Source organism: Delphinapterus leucas, chromosome 2, assembly GCF_059928025.1.
Source record: "Delphinapterus leucas isolate spDelLeu-1000000601 "Yukka" chromosome 2, BTC_Dleu_Yukka2, whole genome shotgun sequence".
Taxonomy (NCBI): Eukaryota; Metazoa; Chordata; class Mammalia; order Artiodactyla; family Monodontidae; genus Delphinapterus; species Delphinapterus leucas.
In genome coordinates this window covers 151,730,568-151,751,361 of record NC_143130.1, presented here as the reverse complement: position 1 = coordinate 151,751,361, position 20,794 = coordinate 151,730,568, and the positions used below count along the sequence as shown (strand labels likewise).

The window sequence follows — 20,794 nt, the reverse complement described above, 5'->3', positions numbered from 1 at the left end:
AAAATAATATACATATATATGTATAACTGAATCACGTTGCTGTACACCTGAAGCTAACACAACATTGTAAATCAACTGTACTTCAATTAAAAAATAAAAATAAATTTTTTGATTTCTTACACTTCAGCTAAACCAACAAACAACCCCCCTGCCCCATTCACAGTCTTTGTCATTGAACTTAATGGCAACTCTGTTCTTCTAGTCACTCAAGCCCGAAAGTGTAGAGTCATCATCAATTCCTTTCTTTCTCTCATATTCTACATCAGATCTATCCGCAAATACTATTCTGCCTTTAAGCTTGAATTGGAATCTGACCACTTCACATATCTCCAATGCTGACAGCCTAGTCTGAGTCACCGTCTTTACAATAGCCTCCTATCTGGTGCTTAACCTCCCAACTCCCCAGAGTACGTAGAAAGCAACAGAGTGATCCTGTTGAAATATTAAGTTAGAGCATTTCACCCCATGCTCAAAGTCCTCCGGGGGCCTTATAATGACCAAGAAGCTACACGATCTAGCTCACCATTATCACTCTGACTTCATCTCTAGTATCCTTTCTTTTCTTCACTCTATTCTAGTTCCCTCTTCTTAGTTCCTCAAAACACCAGGAACATGCCTGCCTTGGAGTTTTAGCACTGGCTTTCGGGAATGTTTGTTCCCTCAATATCCACGTAATGCAACCCCTCATCTCCGTCCATCTTTACTCAAATGTTACCTTCTCAGGAAGTTCTTGCTTGGCCACTAGTTCCAAAATTTTAACACTCCTATCCCCCTTTCATACTTATTTTCTTCATTGGTCTTTATCACTATGGAAATTCTGCAAATTTTCCTTATTTATTTTGTTATCTCCTCTACTAGAATCTAAATTCCATGAGAGCAGAAATTCTGACCTGTTTCATTTACTTCTGAGTCCCCACTGCCCAACAATGCTTAGAAAATGGTAAATACCCAGTAAATATTTGTTGAATGAATGACCAGGTATACTGAAAGAAGAACCAGATGGAACTTTAATAAATAAAAAGAGGTTAATTGAAATAAACACCTGAAAGCTGGACTAAAGGTAAAATTATTTTTCAGAGAACACCACAATGTCAATGAAAGAGATATATGCCATTGTTCATCTTATGAAACTAGCATAAACTTGGTACCAAAACCAGCAAGCAGGGTAAATAAGAAAACCAACAGACCAATCTTGCCCATGAAAATAGATACAAAATCCTGAACAACATTTTATCAAGCAAAATCCAGAAATGAGTGAAAAAATATAATATATACTAGCCAATATTAGGGTATAATTCCATTTATATAAATTTCAGAATGAGAGAATACTAAGAATGCAAGCATCTTTCATTATCCAAATCTACTTGGTACTTGAGTTCAGACAGTGACAGTCTGAATAATAAGTTGGGATACTTACGGGTATCTCAACTGAGTACATTTATTTTTTAAAGTAACATATAGTATATTGACTCTTTTTTTTTTTTTTGGTGTGCTGTTCTATGAATCTTGACCTATGTATAGATTCATGTCACCACCACTAACCCAATCAGAATACAGAACTGTTAGGTCACTCCAAAACTCCCCCAACTCCCAATCCCTGGCAAATATTGATCCATTCTCTATCACTATAGTTATTTTTTTTTTGGTTTATTTATTTTTTAGAATGTCCTACAAATGGATTCATATAGTATCTAACCTTCTGAGATGGATTTTTTTCATTCAGACAAATGACTTCGAGATTAATCCAAGTTGGTACATACATCAATAGTTCTCTCCTTTTTATTGCTGAATATGGATGTACCACAGTCTGTTTATTCATTCACCCACTGAAGGACATTTGGGTTGTTTCCAGTCTTTAGAGATGATGAATAAAGTTTCTACGAATACTGACAAGTTTTTGTCTGAAGGTAAGTTTTCATTTCTCTTGGATAAGTACCTAGGAGTGGGATTGCTGGGTCACATGGTAAGGATATGTTTAACTTTGTAAGAAACTTCCAGAGTAGCTGCATCATTTTACCTTCCCACCAACAGCAAATGAGAGTTCCAGTTGCTCCATAACCTCACTGACACTTGGTATTGTCAGCATTTTTATTTTAGCCATTCTATTGGTGTGCAGTAGAAACTTAGTCCTTTTGTTTCCCCCAAATGGGAAAGCAAATAGCTAGATTTTGATAGTTAGGGAATCATCTAAAATTTTATCTTTATTTGGTTATTGGTTTGGATAGTAAAGGATACACACCTATGTGGAAAGATTGTGAGGAAAAGCAACAATTTGCTTAATATAAAAGTAGATAGTGGTTCCTCTGGTGGAAAAGGAGGTAGATGCCATCCACTATATTCCCTAGAGGCTCTAAGGTACCGAGGATGTGTTCTTTATGAAGCGGCACTGTGGTACATGTGACCTGTTCTATTCTTCTTGAAACTATACCAATGTGTTTGATAGATTTCACAATTAACAATTTTTAAAGAGATATTTGAGCACAGAAAACACACAAAAACCCCAAAGTAATGCAGAAAAACATTTTAAAACCACTTCTTTCAAGAGTTCAAGTACAATGAGTTAAAATACTTTAAAGCATTTTGTAGAATTTGAATATAAGACTTTTTTTTTTTTTTTTTTGCTGTACGGGGGCGTCTCACTGTTGTGGCCTCTCGCATTGCGGAGCACAGGCTCCAGACGCGCAGGCTCAGTGGCCATGGCTCATGGGCCCAGCCACTCCGTGGCATGTGGGATCTTCCCTTACTGGTGCACGAACCCGTGTCCCCTGCATCAGCAGGCGGACTCTCAACCACTGCGCCACCAGGGAAGCCCCATAAGACTTTTTTTAAAGCTTGTTTAAAACTAAAATAATTTCTTTAATATTTCTGCGCTTGTGTACACCCCATAGGCCAAATGGCTGATGGGCTAGCCAGTTTATTAATGAGTTTGTTTCTTTCCAGAAGCCTCAACCATAGGCTGGTCATGGTTAGACCATTCTTAATGACTGGCAAACAGTAGCTTCTTCCTAGAAACCAGGATCAGAGCTTGACTTTATATAAGAAGCACAGTGAACATATCTTTGCTATTCACAAACTATTAGACACCTCCCAGGTCACAGTCAAGGCTACACAACACTTCAGCAACACTTCCTTGTTGCCATCAACGTCTTGTAAGGAGAACATTTACCTGTGACAACACTGGGGATCTTGGAGAGAAAGCTCTTGACTGTTCTGATAGGCACACCACCTGTCTTGTCATCTTGCATCTTTGTAATGATGTCTTCAATCTGAAAGAGAGGAAAGTAAAGAAGTGTTATTGTATCTCACAAAGTAATAGTAAACAGTACCTTTATAAATAGCCAAAATGTGGGAACATGGATGCCAATAAGAGATATCAGGAAAAGCCTCTGTCTCAGCCAATAAACTTAGTAGTAGGATCTGCTATGGGCCGAGTGCTGGGGATAGGGAGGCCAGGGGGTTATATATAAATAGCATAAAGCATGGTCTGTAAGAACAACCACTTGCCCCCAGTTCAGCAAGTAAGGAGAAAGAAATTCTTGATAGGATTGGATCCAACATGCAATTCAATATGTATGTGATGAAATTCCTCCTCTTTCCTAAACTGGGTTTATATATAGGTTGAACCATATGAAATAGCCACATTCGACCTAAAAATGGCAATTTCCTATAGTTTAACCTAACATATTAACATACTGCTGTTAGAAGTACAGGCGGGGCTGCCTCTGGGACCAGAGAAGGATTCAGCCAGAGTCACACAGGGGAAAAAATAAGAGTACAAACCAAGATATGGAAAGTGCTGATCTGGAGAAGTTGGAGGACAAGTGTCATGGTTGTGAGTGGTGGCATGAGGGGGGTCATCTTTAGCCAGGACTAAGATGGAACAAGAACAGGATCCTCGGGCTCCCCTGGTGGCGCAGTGGTTGAGAGTCCGCCTGCCGATGCAGGGGACACGGGTTCGTGCCCCGGTCCGGGAGGATCCCACATGCCTGCGCTCCACAACGGGAGAGGCCACAACAGTGAGAGGCCCACGTACCGCAAAAAAAAAAAAAAACAAAACAGGATCCTCTCCTTTTGGACTAGAGAAGACCACACTATCATGAGAAAGACCATGGTGGGCTACGGCTTGGAGCCAGGTGAAATTGTATTGATGAGACAAGATACTGTGTACATAGACTGAAAACAGAACAGAGAGAGGAGATGGACTACCAAGGAGGTAGGTGCCTCAACTGGGAAACCAATCTGTAGCTGAGAATTTACAAGCCAGATGCAATTTCCTGGGCAGAAATCTTCAGAATAGGATACAGAGCAAACTGTAAAAAGGACATAGGTCTTTTTGTTTGTTGAGTGGTAGGGAAGGGCAACTGGAAAAGGGGAGATAGTGCTTAGTTTTATCACATATTTTGTTCCCCTAAGCAACAGAATGTATTTGAAACACCAGGATGGAGTCTCTGAGTGCTTCCAGAGTAGAGTCACATAATTTTAAGTCTAGACATTTAAAGCTGGAGTTCACCTAGTCTAATGTACTAGTATAGCAATTTGTGAGTAAGTTTCTCAAATCACATGACTAACAACTTATTTGAAAGAAATAGGTAACTTGTTAGAGACAAAGTTAGCGTAAGATATAACATAATAATAATGATAATATATAATAGCCAAAATATATTAAGAATGTATTATGCAGGTACGATTCTAAGTACTGTAGATATATTATCCTATTTAATTCCCATGATTACTTCATAGCCTAGATTCCACTATTATCCCCATTTCCAGATAAAGAAGCTGAGATTTAGTGAGGTGTATCAATCAGCGTAGACTAAGTTAAGCTGTGGTAACAAATAACCCTCAAAATCACAATGGTTTAATGTAACCAAGTTTATTTTTCTCTCATGCTACAAGTCTATCGGAGATCACCAGGAGGACTCTGTTCATTGTAGTTACCCTGGGGCCGAGGCTGACGGAGTAGCCACCATCTTGAATGTTGTTGCTCATTGTGTTAGAGAGACAAGAGAGAATTCTGGAGACTCTTGCATGAGTTGTTGCATGTTACAGCCCAGACGTTACTATAATAATATCACATTTCTTTGGACAGGACGAGTCACCACCCAACCACAAAGGAACCAGGGGGTCCAGTCTTCTGGGTGCCAGGAAGAGAGGGGAGAGGACCATCTGTGAGCAGCATCAGTGACAGCACAGAGATTAAACCACCTTCCCAAGGTCACACAGCTACCCAGTGGTGGATCTGAGCTTGAATCCAGCCACATATCCCAGAGATCAGGCTTCTAAACCCTGGGGTGCTCTGTCACCCAGTAAGAGTCTCAGAGGAGCAGCCAAGCAGGAAGACCATTCTCCCCTGGATATTTCTTGGTTTCCCAGAGAAGAACTGAGAGTGAGAAGCAATCTTAAGCTCCCTGCCCTTAGGCAGTGGTTGAATATATCACACCAGGAAAAAGGGTCATTCTCTGAAGACCTGTATTCTGTTAGATGACAGGACAAGGAGGATTTTCATCCACGTTCTTGTTAATAGTCTCAGCTAGAGCCCCACCTTTTGTCCTCTAAACTCAACTCAACGATTCACAGTAGTTTGAGTATTTATTACTTATTGATAGTTAAGGAGAGTTATTCCTAGAAAAATGATCAGATTTTCAAAGTAATCTATGCTTCTGATCTAGTGTGCTATGTGAAACCAGAAGTATCAGTTACATTGCTGCTTTTTATGAAATGGCCTGAAAAATCACTGGGAATTGGAGGAAAGCCAATATTTCAATTCAGTTAGACCCCTGACTTGACATTAGTTGGTAAAGGTTCCAGTCTGTTCTGATGTGGACTGGATTTAAAAACTGACAGAGGACATCTCCATGATTGTTTTTTCCTCTGCTCTGTTTAGTTGCTTTATCACACCATTGAATCTTAAAAGGACCTGTCTACTAAAGAAGAAGACCTATCCTCTTATGTTGGCCCACAACGTACCAAGAGGTAGATCACTCGTCAGAGGTTACAGCTAGATCCAAAGGACAATCTCCTTAAATGACCAGAAAGGGGATAACGTTCTAGCAATAGTTTACAGCATCAGAGGTGTAGAAAAATGTTTCATTGATCCCCAATTCTTGACTCCTCCCCAGAATTAATAGACACCCAGATCCTTGTTCTGGCCTCATGGTGGGCGGAAAGTCTGCTTCTTGACTTTGGGGCTTAGCCATGTGACTTGCCTGGCTAATGGGATGTTATTGAATGTGATGTGAGCAGAGGCTTTCAATGCACCTGGATGGTGATGCTTACCCCCTTCGCTGGCCCTCCTGCATCAGACAGTTGTTGTTCCAAGGAAGGTGAGAGACATCTAGAGCAGAAGGGACCCAACCCATAGCTAGACAGTCAAAACTCAGCTGACCTGCAGACTCCTGAGCGAGCAACGCATGTTTATTGTTGTATGCCACTGAGTTTGGAGTGATTTGCTATGCAGAAAACTTGTGGCTCTAGCTGACTGATACACTGATACACTGATACACTCTGAAAAAAAATGCATTTGTCAAAATTGATGAAGCCACAACAAAATTGATGAAGCCACAACAAATAATAAGAATCAATAAACCTTAGAGGTAGGGCACCCTAGAATCCAACCTTTTTAAAGAATGCAGAAATTCCATCTACACCATTCACCATGTGCTTAAAAATTCTTAGGGTGTATTCTACCAATATTATGTCAGGCAAATTTGTGATAGCTGAGTTTGATTCCATAGCATGGTCCACTGTGACATCAGCTAATAATACTGTCTCTGAAATTTTTTTCATGGTTTCCGGAGAAATGCTAAGAGTACAGACCTACCAAAAGATCAAAAGTGGGCTTCCAGGAGCTTATATGAATTATAATGACAAACATTTTCAGAACATCTATGTTATGATCAATACTGTCCTAGGTATTTTAAATCAATTATCTGATACTTTTCTCAGTCTTAAAATTTATTTAACAAAGATATTGAAATTAAGGCTCAGAAAGGTTAAGTCATTTATCCAAGGACACACAGCTATTAAGTGGCAAAGCCAGGATTCTTACCCAAGTCTTCCTGTCTCCAATGCCCAAGCTCTGTCTATCAAATCTAAGGTTCATCTCTTATCCTCAACCAGTGCCTGCCAACATGCTTTTTAGATACAAGGCACTTAATACTGTTTGCATTAAAGGGAACGTTTAGTTCAGTCCTAAGAGGATAAAGGAGAAAAAAGAGAAATTGATCCAGATAATCAGGTTCTCAACCGTCTCAAGGTTTATTTTGGCCCAATGACTGTTGATGTCTGGTTGCTCAGCATTTTCTCTCTTTGTCCCAGGGGCTTGGTTGGACTTATCCTCTATTGGCAGATCACAGCTCCTGGGTTGGGAATGGGGAGATGGGAGGTATATACTTTTGTTTTCTTGACTGTTCAGTTCCATCTAACTTCTGGTACCTTTTGTCCCTGAAGAAGAGCAACGTCAAGTCCCTGAAGTTCTGTGTCATCAGGGAGCATGTTGGACCTAAGTTACACTGTGCCAATCAATAAGCAGGTGGCCCTTATCTGACAGCCAAGTGATGCGGAGAAACCACATGGCCAGCTCGGCCAGTTCTGCCTGGATGGCTCACAACAACCAAATGCCCTTCTCTAAGGAGCTCAGAGCTCAGCACTGACAGGCAGGTAAAACATTCTTCCAAACAGCAGGAAAAATGGAAAGCACTATACCATAGAGTGGGTTTTCTTTGAAATGAGGACTATTATGAGGACAGTAGACATAATTCACTGCAAGAGCCATGGGGTATAAGAGAGGAGTGGGGAGAAGCAATCCTCCCTTTACAAACTGAAGCCACAGAAGGACAGTAGGAAGAACACTGGTCTGAGGCCCAAGAGAAATGCCAGCCTCAGCTTCACTGTTTTGCTGTGTTGACCTTGGACAAGCTACTTAACCTCTCTGGACTTCACTTCCCTCATCTCTACAGCGATAGCTCTGGTTGCTAAACTAAGATTTCTATTTCTAAAACATGAGAGACTTCTCTGACTTGACAAATGCAAAGCTGTGTCTGCAAGGAAGGAATAGGACCAGCAATCAGGCCCCTGGGTTACCATTCTGCCCATCTGTCAGGTGGATCCATGCAGAACGCTTCCCAGTGCTGAGCAGTGCAAGGTGGGGGAAAGGTGCTGGGCAGGACCAGGGATTTTTGATGTTTTTAGAAATCATTTCAGACAGATGGCATCAGAGGTCAGACAGAGACATGATCCAAAGAGGCCTTGACACTGGCCTTTCTTGCCCAGCTCCATCTCTGTTTGGATAGATGGCATGCCTAACACAAATGACTAAGGGCCAATATTAGTTTTGTTTGTGTAAATTAATTATCTGATAACTAATTTATTTAGCTCCTCCAATCTTTCCTCAGTGGAAGATTAGAAAACAACAAGAATAGGCAAACTATGTTGCCATTATTAAAAAAAAGTCCACCACGACTTCAGCAAAGAAGGCAGAGTACGCCTCAGGCATGAAGGTCTTTTTTATTGAAGCATTTCATCCTGACTTAGCAATCAGTTGCCTATTTCTAGCTACTAACGACGGTTACTTCAGCTCCTGCATTCTTTAAAAACCCCGTCTGTTTTGGTGTCTGCGAATGAGTGAAAATGAATCTTTGGACACATCTTATCAGCCCAGAGGCAGGAATCAGAGCTGGTAAATGATAATCATATTTCTTAATCCAAAATGGGCATGCTTCACTGAGTATGGTCTGTCCCATATGTGTTTCATAAGATCAGGCCATTTCTCACTTTTATTTTTAAAAACACCGCACACTGCTATTCTCAACATTTAAATGTCCTCAGCTTCACCTACTGGTTTAGTGGGCATTTAATGAGCATCTACAAAGTGCCAGGCACCGATTTAGTTTCTATGGTTACAAAAAGTAGGTATAAGAGAGAATCTGTTCCTCTCCATCATGGACTAATAAATTTCAGAAAGACTCAGGGATGTAGGCTGAGTTGGAGACAGCAGAGCCAAGTATGAGTTCCAAAGAAGCTAGAAACACTAAGGAATACCACTTTCAGAGACCTTCAGAGGGGGAACCATCAAGACTTCCACCCTTTTCCTCCATCCCATTCAAAAGACTGATTTCAATGTCAGGAGCAGACTTTTGAGATTCCTTGTGCTATGACAATGATTGCAATGCCTGCTAATTTGTATTCAGTTAAACTTACTTTTGAATCACTGTATCAGCCTAGAATGCTTTTGACGGAAAGTTAAAAAAAATCCAAACTCAGAGCAGTATGGAGGTTCCTTAAAAAACTAAAAATAGAGCTACCATATGATCTTGCAATCCTACCCCTGGGCATATATCTGGATAAAACTATAATTTAAAAAGATACATGGTGCGGAAGGGGAGAGGCAGAACGTGAAAAGGAGGGCCTCTGGAGTGTGGAGTTCCGGAGTTTGCAGGTAAACTTATAAAGTAATATAAAAATATTGTCATATGAGATAGCCTCATCCACCAGAGGGGAGACAGCAGAAGCAAGAAGAACTACAATCCTACAGCCTGTGGAACAAAATCCACATTCACAAAGAGATAGACAAGATGCAAAGGCAGAGGGCTATGTACCAGATGAAGGAACAAGATAAAACCCCAGAAATACAACTAAATGAAGCGGAGATAGGCAACCTTCCAGAAAAATAATTCAGAATAATGATAGTGAAGATGATCCAGGACCTCAGAAAAAGAATGGCAGCAAAGATCAAGAAGATGCAAGAAATATTTAACAAAGACCTAGAAGAATTAAAGAACAAACAAACAGAGGTGACCAATACAATGACTGAAATGAAAACTGCACTAGAAGGAATCAATAGCAGAATAACTGAGGCAGAAGAACGGATAAGTGACCTGGAAGACAGAATGGTGGAATTCACTGCCATGGAACAGAATAAAGAAAAAATAATGTAAAGAAATGAAGACAGCCTAAGAGACCTCTGGGACAACATTAAACGCAACAACATTCGCATTATAGGGGTCCCAGAAGGAGAAGAGAGAGAGAAAGGGCCTGAGAAAATATTTGAAGAGATTATAGTCAAAAACTTCCCTAACATGGGAAAGGAAATAGCCACTCAAGTCCAGGAAGTGCAGAGAGTCCCATAAAGGATAAACCCAAGGAGAAACACGCTGAGACACATAGTAATCAAACTGACAAAAATTAAAGACAAAGAAAAATTATTGAAAGCAACAAGGGAAAAATGACAAATAACATACAAGGGAACTCCCATAAGGTTAACAGCTGATTTCTCAGCAGAAACTCTACAAGCCAGAAGGGAGTGGCATGATATATTTAAAGTGATGAAAGGGAAGAACCTACAACCAAGATTACTCTACCTGGCAAGGATCTCATTCAGATTCAACAGAGAAATCAAAAGCTTTACAGACAAGCAAAAGCTAAGAGATTTCAGCACCACCAAACCAGCTCTACAACAAATGCTAAAGGAACTTCTCTCAGTGGGAAACACAAGAGAAGAAAAGGACCTACAAAAACAAACCCATAACAATTAAGAAAATGGTAACAGGAACATACATATCAATAATTACCTTAAAGGTGAATGTATTAAATGCTCCAACCAAAAGACAGGGTTGCTGAATGGATACAAAAACAAGACCCATATATATGCTGTCTACAAGAGACCCACTTCAGACCTAGGGACACATACAGACTGAAAGTGAGGGGATGGAAAAAGATATTCCATTCAAATGGAAATCAAAAGCATGCTGGAGTAGCAATACTCGTATCAGAGAAGATAGACTTTAAAATAAAGAATGTTACAAGAGACAAGGCAGGACATTACATAATGATCAAGGAACCAATCCAAGAAGAAGATATGACAATTATAAATATATATGGATCCAACATAGGAGAACCTCAATACATAAGGCAACTGCTAACAGCTATAAAAGAGGAAATCAACAGTAACAGAATAATAGTGGGGGACTTTAACACCTCACTTACACCAGTGGACGGATCAACCAAACAGAAAATTAATAAAGAAACACAAGTTTTAAATGACACAATAGATCAGATAGATTTAATTGATATTTAGAGGACATTCCATCCAAAAATAGCAGATTACACTTTCTTCTCAAGTGTACATGGAACATTCTCCAGGATAGATAACATCTTGGGTCACAAATCAAGCCTCAGTAAATTTAAGAAAACTGAAATCCTATCAAGCATCTTTTCTGACCACAATGCCATGAGATCAGAAATCAATTACTGGGAAAAAAACGTAAAAAACACAAACACATGGGGGCTAAACAAAACGTTACTAAATAAACAAGAGATCACTGAAGAAATCAAAGAGGAAATCAAAAAATACCTAGAAACAAATGACAATGAAAACACGATGACCCAAAACCTATGGGATGCAGCAAAAGCAGTTCTAAGAGGGAAGTTTATAGCAATACAATCCTACCTCAAGAAACAATAAACATCTCAACTAAACAACCTAACCTTACACCTAAAGCAATTAGAGAAAGAAGAACAAAAAAACCCGAAAGTTAGCAAAAGGAAAGAAATCATAAAGATCAGATCAGAAATAAATGAAAAAGAAATGAAGGAAACGATAACAAAGATCAATAAAACTAAAAGCTGGTTCTTTGAGAAGATAAACAAAATTGATAAACCACTAGCCAGACTCATCAAGAAAAACAGGGAGAAGACTCAAATCAATAGACTTAAAAATGAAACAGGAGAAGTACCAACTGCCACTGAAGAAATACAAAGGATCATGAGAGATTAGTACAAGCAACTATATGCCAATAAAATGGACAACCTGGAAGAAATGGACAAATTCTTAGAAAAGCTCAACCTTCCAAGACTGAACCAGGAAGAAATAGAAAATATAAACAGACCAATCACAAGCACTGAAATTGAAACTGTGATTAAAAATCTTCCAACAAACAAAAGCCCAGGACCAGATGTCTTCACAGGCGAACTCTATCAAACCTTTAGAGAAGAGCTAACACCTATCCTTCTCAAATTCTTCCAAAATATAGCAGAGGCAGGAACACTCCCAGACTCATTCTACAAGGCCACATCACCCTGATACCAAAGCAGGCAAAGATGTCACAAAAAAGAGAAAACTACAGGCCAATATCACTGATGAACATAGATGCAAATATCCTCAACAAAATACTAGAAAACACAATCCAACAGCACATTAAAAGGATCATATACCATGATCAAGTGGGGTTTACCCCAGGAATGCAAGGATACTTCAATATACACAAATCAATGTGATGCACCATATTAACAAATTGAAGGAGAAAAACCATATGATCATCTCAATAGATGCAGAGAAAGCTTTTGACAAAATTCAACACCCATTTATGATAAAAACCCTCCAGAAAGTAGGCATAGAGGGAACCTACCTCAACATAATAAAGGCCATATATGACAAACCCACAGCCAACATCATTCTCAACGGTGAAAAACTGAGACCATTTCCACTAAGATCAGGAACAAGACAAGGTTGTCCACTCTCACCACTATTATTCAACATAGTTTTGGAAGTTTCAGCCACGGCAATCAGGGAAGAAAAAGAAATTAAAGGAATCCAAATCGGAAAAGAAGAAGTAAAGCTGTCACTGTTTGCAGATGACATGATGCTATACATAGAGAACCCTAAAGATGCCACCAGAAAACTACTAGAGCTAATCAATGAATTTGGTAAAGTAGCAGGATACAAAATTAATGCACAGAAATCTCTTGCATTCCTATACACTAATGATGAAAAATCTGAAAGAGAAATTCAGGAAACACTCCCATTTACCACTGCAACAAAAAGAATAAAATACCTAGGAATAAACCTAGTAAGGAGACAAAAGACCTGTATGCAGAAAATCATAAGACATTGATGAAAGAAATTAAAGATGATACAAACAGATGGAGAGATATACCATGTTCTTGGATTGGAAGAATCAACATTGTGAAAATGACTATACTACCCAAAGCAGTCTACAGATTCAGTGCAATCCCTATCAAACTACCAATGGCATTTTTCACAGAACTAGAACAAAAATTTTCACAAGTTTTATGGAAACACAAAAGACCCCAAATAGCCAAAGCAATCTTGAGAAAGAAAAACAAATCTGGAGGAATCAGGCTTCCTGACTTCAGACTATACTACACATCTACAGTAATCAAGACAGTATGGTACTGGCACAGAAACAGAAATATCGATCCATGGAACAGGATAGAAAGCCCAGAGATAAACCCATGCACATATGGTCACCTTATCTTTGATAAAGGAGGCAAGAATATACAATGGAAAAAAGAGAGCCTCTTCAATAAGTGGTGCTGGGAAAAGCTGGACAGTTACATGTAAAAGAATGACATTAGAACACTCCGTAACACCATACACAAAAATAAACTCAAAATGGATTAGAGACCTAAACGTAAGGACAGAAACTATAAAACTCTTAGAGGAAAACATAGGCAGAACACTCTATGACATAAATCACAGCAAGATCCTTTTGGACCCATCTCCCAGAGACAGGGAAATAAAAACAAAAATAAAGAAATGGCACCTAATGAAACTTAAAATCTTTTGCACAGCAAAAGAAAACATAAACAAGACGAAAAGACAACCCTCAGAATGGGAGAAAATATTTGCAAATGAAGCAACTGACAAAGGTTTAATCTCCAAAATATACAAGCAGCTCATGCAGCTCAATATCAAAAAAACAAACAACCCAATCCAAAAATGGGCAGAAGACCTAAATAGACATTTCTCCAAACAAGATATACAGATTGCCAACAAACACATGGAAGGATGCTCAACATCATCAATCATTAGAGAAATGCAAATCAAAACTACAGTGAGGTATCACCTCACGCTAGTCAGAATGGCCATCCTCAAAAAATCTACAAACCATAAATGCTGGAGCGGGTATGGAGAAAAGGGAACCCTCTTGCACTGTTGGTGGGAATGTAAATTGATACAGCCACTATGGAGAACAGTATGGAGGTTTCTTAAAAAACTATTCTGATCTGCCACTGCCAAGCTCTAGAAGCACTTCTTGAGCCAAGGCCCTGGTCCCTTGGATTCACTTTCAGTTCTTAAAATGCAACTAAGTCAGCTTGGAATGGAAACCTATTAACCTATTACCTGTGGCCTCCCAGGAAGTGTTAGTCCATCAGATGAGCTAACTCTCACCAGAAAAAAACCCATAGAGCAGGGTCACCCTAAAGGGCTGGGGACAGGGGGAGCTGGAGGTGTGGGAGGAGGGGTGGAGTCTGAGGCTTGAATTCTAAGGTGGGTAGGCCCCGGTGAGTGGCTGCGGGTGGAAGGGGTTGGGTGGGGGTGGGATGCAAGGGCCCCTCTAGAGCCAGGGGAAGCCTGAGATTGCCAGGCCGCAGGGGGAGAGTGTCTGGGAGGGTGGGGAGTTGCTTAATTGGGTGGGTGGGGCGGGCAGGGAGGTGAAGTTCTTATCTCAAAAAGCCTTCAGAGTGGCTTTTTTGCATGTGGTTCTTACCCTTGCTTTGTCACAAGGAAACCACGCCCCCTCTGAGGCTCTCAGTCTCCTTGTAAATGAGCTAGGTGAGCTCCATCATGGAACACACTTTCGCAGAGAATGTTTAAGACAGACATCCCTCATTTTCCTGAAATCCAAGTGCCTCCGTGGGTTCTATTTGGATTTCTGGGTGTTTCCAGGCCAATCCAGACCAGGCGTCTTCCCTTCTGCCTTCAAGGTGAATGATGATTCCAAGGCGAGGGGTGGAGGAGTAGGGAAGAAGAAACACTCCCCGACTTGCCTACTGTGAGGCCTTCACCTCTGTGCCCTGCCTGCGGCTCCAGGTTAGTGCAGGGTTCAAATGAGCCGTACGTGGACGCTCTTTCAAGAGCTGGGAGGAGGCGTTCTTGGCCCAGCTCCTAGGCCCCATTGCCCTGGAGAGAAGAGGGGTTCAGCCTGAGCCTCAGGGCAGGTGGGCTCTGGCATGGCTGGAGGGCTTTCCCACACTGGGCCTTATGGGGAAGGACAGCACCATTAAAAATATGGGTGAGTGGCCATAAAAAAAATGAAATCATGTCTTGTGCAACAACATGGATGGACCTAGAGATTATCGTACTAAGTGAAGTAAGCCAGAGAAAGACAAATATCATATGATATCACTTATATGTGGAATCTAAAAAATGGATACAAATGAACTTATTTACAAAAGAGAAACAGACTCAGACACAGAAAAGAAACTTATGGTTACCAAAGGGGAAACATGGGTGGGGAGGGATAAATTAGGAGTTTGGGATTAACATATACACACTACTATATATGAAACAGATAATCAATAAGGACCTACTGTGTAGTACAGGGAACTCTACTCAGTGTTCTGTAATATGGGAAAAGAATCTGAAAAAGAATCTGAATCACTTTGCTGTATACCTGCTAATACAACATGGTAAATCAACTGTACTTCAATTAAATATTAAAAAAATATATGGGTGAGTGCCCTAAAAAATGTCCTTTTTGTCCCCCAGGGGCCTCCTTTTGGACACCAATTACATGCTGGTCTCAGACATTCTCCTGGGGCATTCAAGAGCCTGGGGTGTGGGGGAGGGGGGGAGGGTTTAGGGGAGGGGACTGGCAAGGAGAGAAAATGGTACCTGCAGTTGTGATAATGTGTGTGCAGCAGAGAGAGAGAGAGAAAACTTCCATCTGACAATGAGTTCTGACAGATAAAAAGCCTTTGCCCACATGTAGGTCATTCTGGGGTGCCAAGATTTGATGGGAGTAGAAATCTGGTGTGTGTGTGTGTGTGCGCGTGTGTGTGTGTGTGTGTGTGTGTGTGAACTTATTACCTTGCAGGGCTAGAAATAAAACTCAGCCAGTAGGTGTTTAGCTTTCAGTGCCTTCTCTGGCGGGGAGAGCACGAGAGCCCTCAGGGAGTATGATGGCAAAGGTGTCGCCTCCCCATGGTCACAAGGCACGTTGGGAAGGGCCCTTTCCTGGGTCTCTAGCACAGGGCGTGGCTGCTGTATGGGAGCCCAAGCCAAAGCAGTCTGCGGTTTGAGCCCCTGCCACCAGCAAAAGACAGTGCACAAATCAAGCAACACAGTGAGTGGCTGGGAGAAATATGATTTTGACAGTGGGAATTATCAATGAGGTAAATAAAGCAGCGGGGACTGTGTCCAGAGGACAGAAAGAAGCCACAGAGCTGCCTAGAAGTCTGAGCATCTGCAGAAGCAGGCGTGACAATGATCCCCATCCAACTGGGAGGCAACAGCATCCTCCCAATGACATACCAATTAGGTCCCCTCCCTTCCTTTGCCTCCCCCGGAGCTGCCCTATGGCTCAGGCAAGAGCTGGTTATATTCCCAACTGTCTGTTCAGAGTTGAAAAAGCTCAAGGACAAAGCATCCGCAAAGACCTTTATTTGATTCAATTTCATGATAATAAAGTAAATTATAATTTGCTACGAATAGAAGATTACTGTGCATCCTCTACGCCTATCCCATTCTGGGGGGAGTAGATGTGATGGGGGTGGGACTGGGGTCTGAGACCCACAATGGGTGGAGCCCCCATGGACCAAGAGGCAGTATGGGCCTCCATGGTGAGGTTCTGGGGTGAAGAGCCCTCTGCGGTGCCATCCATCAGCTGTTCTGCACTGATGGCCCCCCCACAGGAGGGGGCCATGCAGAACTCAGCCTTGCTCCTAGCGAGCTGTATAACCATGGGTGAGCCTGTGCCTCAGTTTCCTTCTGCAAATAAAAGCATTTCATGGCTTCCAAAATCCTCTCCAGCTCTATATAATCTCCTTCCTCCAAATCTTCAGCTTGACCCGTCCCCTTAGGACATGCAAGGAATGCTGCGTTCCCACGGGAAGGCTCCCCTCCAGATGCCTCTGTCTTTTGCCACAGCCTCTACCCTCTCTCTTCTCCTGGGAGAGGGAGAAACTTACCTGAAAGATGGGTACAATAATCCCTCAGTATTTACACGGGACTGGCTCCAGGACCCCCACGGATAGCAAAATCTGAGGAGGCTGAAGTCCTTTATGTAAAAAAGCTGTATACGGTCAGCTCTCCATATCCGTGGGTTCAACCAACCTAGAATAGAAGTCCACTGATACGGAGGGCCGACTGTATGGGCCACAAAATTGGTCCCTGGCTGCTGCTTCTTGGGAGCCTGGTACTTACAGAAAATATGGCTCATCTATGCTCCCTGCCCCAGGGTAAAAGGCACCAGGATCCTGCCCCACGGGGTGAGGCTTATGGCTTCCTGCACCGGGTGAGGAAGTGTGCATCCATCCTGGGGTTCATAGGATGTCCGGTGCCATTGTCCCCCATGTTCTCTGACAGGTCATTCAGTAATACAGGTGCTATTTTGAACTTCACCTGCCTCTACTCCTCTCTCTTTCCCTCTCGCATTGGTTCCAAATCCAGATGGGGACTGGTGGTGTTATTAAATGGACTCTCTGAAACCCCAACAATAATCCTTGAGTCCACAGTGTCAGGGTGAACCTACCACCCGGACTGAAACATTGCCAACTTCCTTTTTTGGAGAAGCTTTCGGGACTCTGCAAAGCTCCTCTGTAGTTTGCAAGCCATCTGGACCTTGTAGGAGCTAAGTTCAAGTTGTTCTCAAGGAGAGCTGGTGCTGGCAGCAGCCCGCAGTGTCTGTCAGACGGTTTCCTCAGCCAAGTGGAAGCTGGGGCCACAAACGGCACCTCCAAAGTAACTCGGGCTGAACCGTGTCTAGCCGGATGCAGAGCAAAGAGCCCCTTTCCTTAAATAATTCACAGGCCGCCTCTGGGTATGTAAACACAGCCCCATCTAATGGGGGCTGACAGGTGATTTCATGCATCATTTAACTCTGCATTGCCCAGGAATGCAACAGCGATTAGACAATCAGAATAATTTCACATCTGCAAATGGCTTTTTTCTCTAAGGAAGAAAATGTTGCAAACACAAATTGTAAAAGAAGCATTCATCTGGAGAGCCCATGGAGAAAAACAAAATTGGGTATTTGTTACAGTGATAAATTGGACACACTGCCCTTTTCTCTCCTCTGCCAGGGTTAGGGATGGGTGAGTAGCCCTAAAGAGAGGTTCTCAAGGCCAGTGGGTATACAGCTTGTGCTCTGCTCCAAAGAGAGTGACAGAAGCCATCGAAGAAAAGGAAGGAGAAAGAGTGAGTAGAAAGGAGACAGAGAAAGAATGAGAACGAAAGAAAAGGGCAGACCACCCTTGACCTTGGAGCCTTGGTCTGAAAGGACGCTTGAAGCCCCAGGTCAGGCAGCCCCTGGAGGACACCAAGTGGAAATGCAGCTCTGTAGTCTGTCCTCCCACACAATTGTCTCCAGGGATTACTTCATCCTATCCAGCCCTCTCCAGTAACGACTTTGCTAGGCAGGCCTATCTCACCAAGCAGAGGACATTAACAGACCCCTCAATACAGCCTGTTGGCCTCATGTATATTCCTCGATTGCAAATAAAATCGGAATGCCTGGTCACTTCTCTGACACACTGCTACACTCAGCTAGGAAAGTCTTCAAAGTCCATGGGCAAACAGCTCAATTTTCTTGAACAACAGGGTGGCTTTCAGCCTCTGGTGGTTTCCCACAGCAAGCCAGCGCAGGTGCACGTAACAGGTGGACCTATACCCCCCCCCCACACACACCCTCCTTGAGTCTTCCTGATCTTTGCTTTTGGCCAGGCAGCCTCCTCTCTGTGTCTAGCAGATTCCTGGGCCTGCTGGCTGCCTTCTCCAGAGTCACCCTCCAGATGGTCTCAGCTGAAAGCCCTTGCTGGCCTGGGCCAGCAGTCTGTCTGCATCATCTGTGAGAAATTGATTAATCGAGGGCAGGGGAAGCCCCGCTCCATGACAGACCATGGGCCTTGGAAAGCATGCGGACTGATGGAAACTCGAATGTCATCTGGGAAGACGGGACACACCAAAAACTTTTACATGTCATCTCAGAAGAAAAAATTCTTGCAGGTGTTCAGTTGAAAGCTGAGATGGAACCCGTCACCCACATCTGGTCAGGGGTCTCTAGGTCCCATGCAAGGCTGCTGCGAGAGGGTCTGGAATTCCTTCTGACAAGCAAGCATATTAAGTTTAGATGTGGGCCCTGTGGATGAGAAATTAGATATCCTGTCACTAACACGGGTTTTAAAATCCCACTCAGCTGAGGCATATGAAAAGTTAATGCCCTTGCAGATGAATCAAACTCAGAGAAAAATATGGCAGAAGCCTTGATTTTTCAACCTGCCAACAAACTCCCTGGCATGAGAGGGGAAAATATGCTAAGAGGGTATTCACCCTCCTTGGGTGCCCCATCTCCCCAGTTCATGATGCCGCGAGTGCTGCTGGCCTGAGGGATTCCCAAAGGCTCCCAAACGTTCCTCCTTATTTACGTCGACCCCTTACAGACGAGAACACGGCAAGGTGCACTGAAATTTCAGACGTGCCAAGCAAGGACAGAAGTGCAGTTCCTTCTGCGGGGCCACCCGAACACCCACTGGCTGTGTGTTACACGCACATGGTAGGCATTTAATACATGCATTTAATGCATTGTCCAGGGCTGGTAATGCATTAATACCAGTCCTGAACAAAGACTGGTAACTGGGGAGAAGTGGGCTGGAAGGTTTAAAACCATCATCTGGGATCGGGAGCCTGACGGCAGATCCTGGCAAGGCTCCTGATGCTGGAGAAACATTTGCACCTACAGTATTGGTCCTGCACTCATGTTTACAGCACACCTGCTATGTCTGCTGCTGTGGAGGACACAAATTGTGTGATACCATCAAGAAGTTTATACTTCACCATGCAGGAAGGAGTCTTTCCTCCACTTAGAAGTTTGATGTCTTGGCCTCTGATGCTGGTTTTACTCTTCCTTGGTATTCTGGCTACAGTTAGTCAACGTGGCCACCGGTGCACTGGTGATAACTCTTTATCAGTCATGTTTACCCTCTTCAATTCATTTTCTACCACTAAATGGCTTGGGCCTGCAGTCATTCGAGTCATGGTTTCCTCCCCCATATTCATGTGTAAGGATTTTGAAGGTAGGAACCATTTCTTGGTCCGTGCACATGGTAGCTGTTTAATACTCTTCCAAAAATATTTGTTGAGTGCCTGGTATGTATCGGGTGCTTTTCTAGACAGACTGACTTTAATCCAGACAGCACGTCTGCGCGGTGGTTGTTCCCATTTTAAAGTGATGCTATGGAAGGGCAGAGAAGTAACAAAACATCTCCAGCGATAAACGGCCACCAAGTGGCAGTCAGGAGTGATGGAGGTAGGGTTTGCACCCAGGTATCTGAAATCCAAGGCCAGTATGTAATTGTGCTTTGGCAGCTTTAGTCCTTCAACCTTATTCTAGTGGTGCCAAGGACTGGTTAACACCTAGACCTGGCTCTTAAATAAAAAGTGTTACTTTTACAATGGGAAAGAATGCCTGACTGGTGATGTATACTGCTCTCCCTCTTAATTAATTGTGCCTAAGGAAGCCATATGTTTAAGCCATTCGTGTATTACAGAGAAAATTTAAAACACAGCAAAGCCCAATAATAGTGAAATTACTGCAACTTACTTTAATTCTCAGGGAAAAGAGATGGAGGGCATTTACTAAACAATTACATGTAGTTGGCAGGCTCTGTGCAGTCTGCGTTCCCATGATTATCTCATGTAGCTCTGATCGCAACCTGGGAGGGAGTACTGTGATCATCCCTGCTCCACAGAGAGGGAAAGTAGGGTATGATTTGCTCAAGGTGAAGATAGGAGACCGTAGGATTTGCACTGGGATTTAAATTAAGTTGATTAACC

At 42.4% G+C, this 20,794-nt stretch overlaps 1 protein-coding gene across 1 annotated transcript in view; it reads right to left on the bottom strand.

Moving 5' to 3' along the window:
* Positions 1 to 20,794, bottom strand: part of RGS6 (regulator of G protein signaling 6) — a 575,969-nt gene that overhangs the window by 182,394 nt on the left and 372,781 nt on the right. The window contains 1 exon segment of the mRNA XM_089907925.1: positions 3,167 to 3,266. Within this exon segment, the coding sequence (XP_089764051.1) occupies positions 3,167 to 3,266 (100 nt within the window).